Consider the following 6,026-nt stretch of genomic DNA (forward strand, 5'->3'; position numbering starts at 1 on the left):
AAGTTTGATTGAACGTTTATTTAGCCCCGTTCGGCCCATTAAATTTCATTTCATTATATATATATTTTTTTTTTTATTTTCAATCACATAAATTACACATAAATCGAAAATTTTTCTTTCATTTTCAACCACTCATTTTTCAAAAAAATACTATTCTAACCATTTTTAATTTTGAAAAATGAGGGCCAAACTAGGACTTAGTGTGGAGAGAGAACCAATGTGATTAATTAGGATAGAAATAAATAACTGGATCAACAACTTTGAGGCAAGCCTCCTCATTGTCTATTATCGTTGAGCAATCATTTAGGGATCTTAGCTGATGATATGGAGTGTTCCCCTCTACCAAAAAGAGCAGGTGACCAAGTATCTTCGGCGCCTGAAGCCTTCTTCCTTCACTATTTAATGTGAACGACTAAAAAATCCAAAAAGCACGATCCAAGTGCTTACCTGTTAAGTAGGTGAGAGTTAGGTTTATGAACTAGTCGTTCTCACACATAAACAAGTTACAAATCAAGCCAAGAATAGTTTTCATCGTACCCTAATCGAGCTCAAGTGTGGGCTTGTTGGCTTCACAACATGGCTCTAAGGAACCCAAAGAGAGAGAGAGAACAATATTTTATGTCATATTTATTTGGAGTGAGTATCTATCATCAATAGTTCATTTTTGAATTCGTATAAAATAAAAGAGATCCACCTTAGCACCAATTAAAATCAGGTTTTGATGGGCACATCCAAGTTGGTTGAACAATCACATTGGGGGGCTCTGGAACCAAGCGTGGGGAGTTCGATTCCTGGAAGGCACAACTTGGAAGGCAAGATTTATCTTGGAAGGCAAGATGCTATAAGGCAGTGAAGAGGCTCCCTTTGGGAAAGGAGTAAAAATCGTGTGGGAACCTAGGAACCAACAAAGGCACATCCCGCGATTTACCTCCCTGAGCTACTGAGAGGCCGGAGATTCAAGGACGAGGATATAGTCTAACGCAAGTTGGGACACCTTGTTAAAAAAAATAAAAAATAAATAAATAAAATAAAAATCAGGTTTTGATAATTTCTTGGAGAGAGTTGACCGTTGCAGGATTACGATAACCAATAGTGCTTGCAATAGTGATTTCCAAATGCACCATCACTTGTCATCTTCAAAGAAAAAATCACTCTTGATTGGAAAAGCTGTTATTCATTGACTATTCAAATAAAGGGCTAAATGGTAAACGGAGAAAAAGACACAAACTAGTTGATAGGTAATTCCTGCATACGAAGTTAGTAATTGTCATATACAGGGGCCCACATAACAAAGCAAAAGCCAAATTTTAGGCATCTTTAGGATAATTTTCAATTGTTTTTATTGAGCCCCTGTTTGGTTCCTATTTCTTTTTCATTAAAATGAAAAATATGATCATTATATATCATATTAAATCATCAAATTTGAATTTTTATCTCGTAATAACTATATTTTTCATTATCATTTTTCCAAAAATGAGAAACAAACGGGGGCTGAACTTCGAAAGAAATTTCAATTAGATCAATAAGTCATAATTTAAGAAGAAGAGGGGAAGCAGAGGTATCCCCACTATATTGTTTAGGTTTAGGTTTAGGGTTAGGAATTATAGAAGCAGCCGATGGATTAATAGTGCATAAATGTCATTACAGCTGCGTTGCGACTTGTGATCAAAAGCGGATTTAGTCATAGCCAAGGCCAGCTTGGACCCAAATTCATTTTTTTAACTTATGGAAAAGAAAAATGAAAAAGAAAAAGACTAGCGTTTTTTTTTTTTTGTTTTTTTTTGTTTTGACATATTAGCTCGAAATAAAAAAATAAAAAATAATAATAATAAATTAGTGCAATCATAGCTCCGCCTATGCTTGTGATTGTCTTTGAACTTATCTTTTTTTTTCTTTTTTTAGTAATATTTGAACTTAATCTACATTTACAATCTACACATTCGATCCCTACTATTTTGCTCACTTTTTATCATAATTAGTTTCCTAACATTGACTTGTTTAAGTTTGACGGGATAAGGATATTTTTGACATAATTTTTTTTTCTATTTAGATGGTCAATCACTCAGCATCAACGAATTCTTGAAGCTTGTTGAGGGTGAGAGTTACCACAGTCGTGGTGGTCTAGGTTGGGGCCAGGGGTGTGGACGTGGTTCTGAAGGAGGTTACAGAAGTAGTCATATACAAGCACCTTCAATCGAAGATCCAAGCCACTTCCCTACATTGGGTGCCAAATGAGGTGTCATCTTACAATTTTATTTAGGACAACAAATCTCCCGAACCAAATCCGAACGGTTTTTCTTAAGTTAAATATTCGAACGGGTATTTGAATCGAAAATCGACGAGTTGGTTCTCAATTCTAGATCAAGAACCGAATCTCCTTAAATTTTTAATTAATTTATTTTAAATAAGTTAAATTATTTTATTTTTTGTAAATAAATTTGTTAACTAGTTAATTTAACTCTAACTCAAAAATATGATTTTCCTATTTCTAATTTTCAGTTCAAAACTAATTTAATTAAATTGATTTAAGTTTTATCCAAATCTATTACCCTATCGTAGTGTCGTTTCTATCGTTATGGAGAAATCAAAATAAAGATCGACAATGCCTCTCTTAATTATTGAAAACTCGCTATTTTTCTCTTCATGTGATTTTAACAATCAAATTTATGAAGAACTCAACAAAGAGAGAAGCAATAAACAGATAAGATTGGACTACGTTATTTTACAAGAGTTAGAATTAAACATATCGTTAGTTGAATTAACATAACATTGTAAATATTAAAAAATTTAATTATCATATGAAATCTCGAACCCGAATGGAATCGAGCCCCAACGGTTCCATAATTAAATTTGGACTCGACAATTCTACTTACTAAATACCTGAAAATTTTGGGTCCAGTTCGATTCTCGTTAGAACTGAACCGAATCGGATCATGTTTAGCCCTAATTTTATTTCAAATTCTCCCAAAGTGGTGGGATTAACAAGAATAATGGTGTATTTTATATAAAATGGTTCCTAAAGTTTATCGTTAAATGTAAATCTTTTCATGTGATATCTCCAATTGCAAAACATCATTTTCATTCAATTTCTTAATAAAAGCTATAAAATGATGAATATGCCTTCCCATTTCTAATTTTTAATAATTTGTTTGGGATTCATTTGAACTTTTTTTAAAAAAAAATTAGAGCTATGGTTGCAATTAGTTCTTTATTTTTCTTTTCTTTATTTTTTTCTTCTATTTAAATAGGAAAATACATTCGTCATTTTACATTTTTTTATTGAGAAATTGAATGAAATGGGTGTTTTACGCAATCAAAGATTTAATTAATATTTGTTTGACCCACAGCACAAAAAGTCTAGCTCTGCACTCGAATATCAACTATGAATTATAAATGAATTTCGCGTACTTCCTTGGTGTATGAATCTCAATCTCAATAATAATAATAATAATAATAATAATAATAAAAAAGGTTGAACTCCAACCTTGAGATTCCATCGTTTCGTCCTTAGAGTTTTGTGAAAGAGGTAAATCGTGGGATGTAACCCAACAGGTTAGGAAACAAGAGTTGTCTGTATACTGCGCCTACAAGGAGTTCAATTCTATGTCTCAAGAATCGAACCCCCACACTGTGATTGCCAACAAAATGTGAAATATCCTCACTCCTATTCTTTGTACCACTGAACTATATCTCGGGGCGTAAGAATCTCAATCTCGGTAGTTCTTATGGTTGACAGTAGCTCCAAATCTGCTAAACTATTCACCCACAAACTGACAACATAAATAATTATAATATTAAATTATAAGCATTTTCTAACTTATTTCATCCACACACTACCACGGGTGCTAGCTAGCTGCAATAATGGAACAACCTAAAGAATTGGTGTTCATCCCCGGTCCGGGAGTGGGCCACCTTGTCTCCGCCGTGGAAATTGGACGCTTAATCGTCAGCCGCCACCAAAACCTCTCTATAACATATCTTCTCATTGATATCCATCCAAATGACAAATCCCTTGATACTTACACGCAATCACTGCCGTCATCCGCCACTTCACGGCTGCGTTTCACCAAGATCCAGCGTGCAGAAACCGAGTTAAGCCCAGAACTCGATTCAAAACCCCTAGCCGTTTTGGCTATTCTGCTTTTTGACAGTCATAAGCCATATGTGAGAGAAGCAGTTCTTGAAATCATTGAATCCGAGTCTTCCCAGGTTGTCGGAATTATAGTTGACATGTTCTGTGTAAACATGATGGATGTCGCCGATGAGTTCAAGATTCCGAGTTACGTGTTCTTTACCTCCAGCGCTGGCTTTCTTGCCCTCATGTTACAGGTCCAGGTTTTTTCTAGTAGACTCGTAGCTAATGATAAATTAGTCTCCAATGCTTAGCTCAAAGCCAGAAATTTAGTTGTTTATGATAAATTTTAAATTATGGTTGAAAGTTTATAAAAGTTGTGGATATGGTTGAAAATGATTTTGTGGAAAAATACGTAACTAGTAACCTAACATGTGACAGGCCCAGGTTATTACCGAAGAGTTCAAGCAGGACATAACTGAGTTTGACATGGACAAAGAATTGTTGATTCCGGGTTTTCTAAAACCAGTTCCGGCTAAGGTTTTGCCCACTGTAATGTTGGATAAAAATGGCGGGGTGGATATGGTCGTGTCTACTGCTCGGAGAATCCGAGGTTCTAATGGAATCATGGTGAATACATTCCTCGAACTTGAGACAAATGCGATCAAATCTCTGTCGTCTGATGATAAGATCCCACCTGTTTTCCCTGTCGGGCCTGTAATCAGTCTTGAGCAGAATTTAGGCGATAATGGGGGCATTCTAAGGTGGTTGGACAACCAGCCGGCTTCCTCGGTTGTGTTTTTGTGCTTTGGGAGCTTGGGGAGTTTCAATCGGGAACAAGTTAAGGAGATCGCAGTAGCACTTGAGCGAACTGGCTACAGATTCTTGTGGTCCTTACGGAAGCGGCCGAAGGAAGGTAGTGTAGAAAGTCCATCTGATTATGAAAATCTGGAGGAAGTTCTGCCCCAAGGTTGGTTAATTAACTTTGTCGTCCAATTTAAACATAACATCAATTTTCTTGAAAAATTTTACATGATAGACCTAACACACATTTATTAGCCATGTCAATGGCGTAAGCCCATGGAAAATGAACCTTTCCAGCCTATGGGGAGGGCTCCAAAAAGGTGACTGCGTTGATGAATAATTAATTTAATGTCCCTTAATCAACTTTGCATTTGATAATAATTGTTTCTTGGAATTTACTACTTGCTCAGAAATGAAATGTTTCTGAAATTCTTGCTCTCGTTGGACCCTTTGCATCTATACACATCATTACAATGTCTAGAGACACAATCTAGTAGATCATTGTATCGAGTACTTGGATCATAGTCTCTTACCATGAAAAGGGCTGCAAAGGAAGGAGGAACTCTGAGCCCCAGCTCCTGAACTGACCCAATTATTTGCATTTTTGCAGGTTGAACGTTTATTTTATTTTTTATTTTTTTTCTGGGCAAATAATTGAAAATTTTTGTTTAAGAAAGGAAGTTGCTCGCAAGTCCGCTCGACTAAGCCAAACATGAGCCGAGCTCATTTTTGGTTAGCAAGTCACTCACAATTTCACTCGCTGAACAACGAGCCTAGCCTAGCTGAGATCACATGCTGAACCAAGTTGTCTTGGCTCAGTTATTGCCATTACTACGTATAATAAATAATTGGCGCTCTAATTTGGAAAGGGTTAGAATGTGATATCAAGACACACTCTACGTAGTTGAATACTTGCTCTCTCAACTAAAAGTGTTCGCTTGAAAGGGGTGCACTTATTTACTTAAATTATGTCTGCGGCAGGTTTCTTGGAAAGGACTTCAGGTGTGGGAAAAGTGATCGGGTGGGCACCCCAACTGGCCGTACTGTCCCACCCAGCTGTTGGCGGATTCGTGTCCCACTGTGGCTGGAATTCTACGCTGGAGAGCCTATGGTTCGGGGTGCCGATGGCTACATGGCCAATGTACGCCGA

The 6,026-nt window shown here is 36.4% G+C and overlaps 1 protein-coding gene across 1 annotated transcript in view; it reads left to right on the forward strand.

Annotated features, from left to right (window-relative positions):
- The first annotated feature begins 3,808 nt into the window (after window positions 1-3,808).
- The window catches only part of LOC111406889 (putative UDP-glucose flavonoid 3-O-glucosyltransferase 3), a 3,078-nt gene continuing 860 nt past the window's right edge, over window positions 3,809-6,026 (forward strand). Inside the window, exons 1-3 of the mRNA XM_023036252.1 lie at window positions 3,809-4,329; window positions 4,514-5,042; window positions 5,858-6,021. Coding sequence (XP_022892020.1) covers window positions 3,862-4,329; window positions 4,514-5,042; window positions 5,858-6,021 — 1,161 coding nt within the window. The 5' untranslated portion in view covers window positions 3,809-3,861. The remainder of the gene's footprint in view (window positions 4,330-4,513; window positions 5,043-5,857; window positions 6,022-6,026) is intronic.

This window comes from Olea europaea, chromosome 12 (genome assembly GCF_002742605.1).
Source record: "Olea europaea var. sylvestris chromosome 12, O_europaea_v1, whole genome shotgun sequence".
NCBI classification, from domain to species: domain Eukaryota; kingdom Viridiplantae; phylum Streptophyta; class Magnoliopsida; order Lamiales; family Oleaceae; genus Olea; species Olea europaea.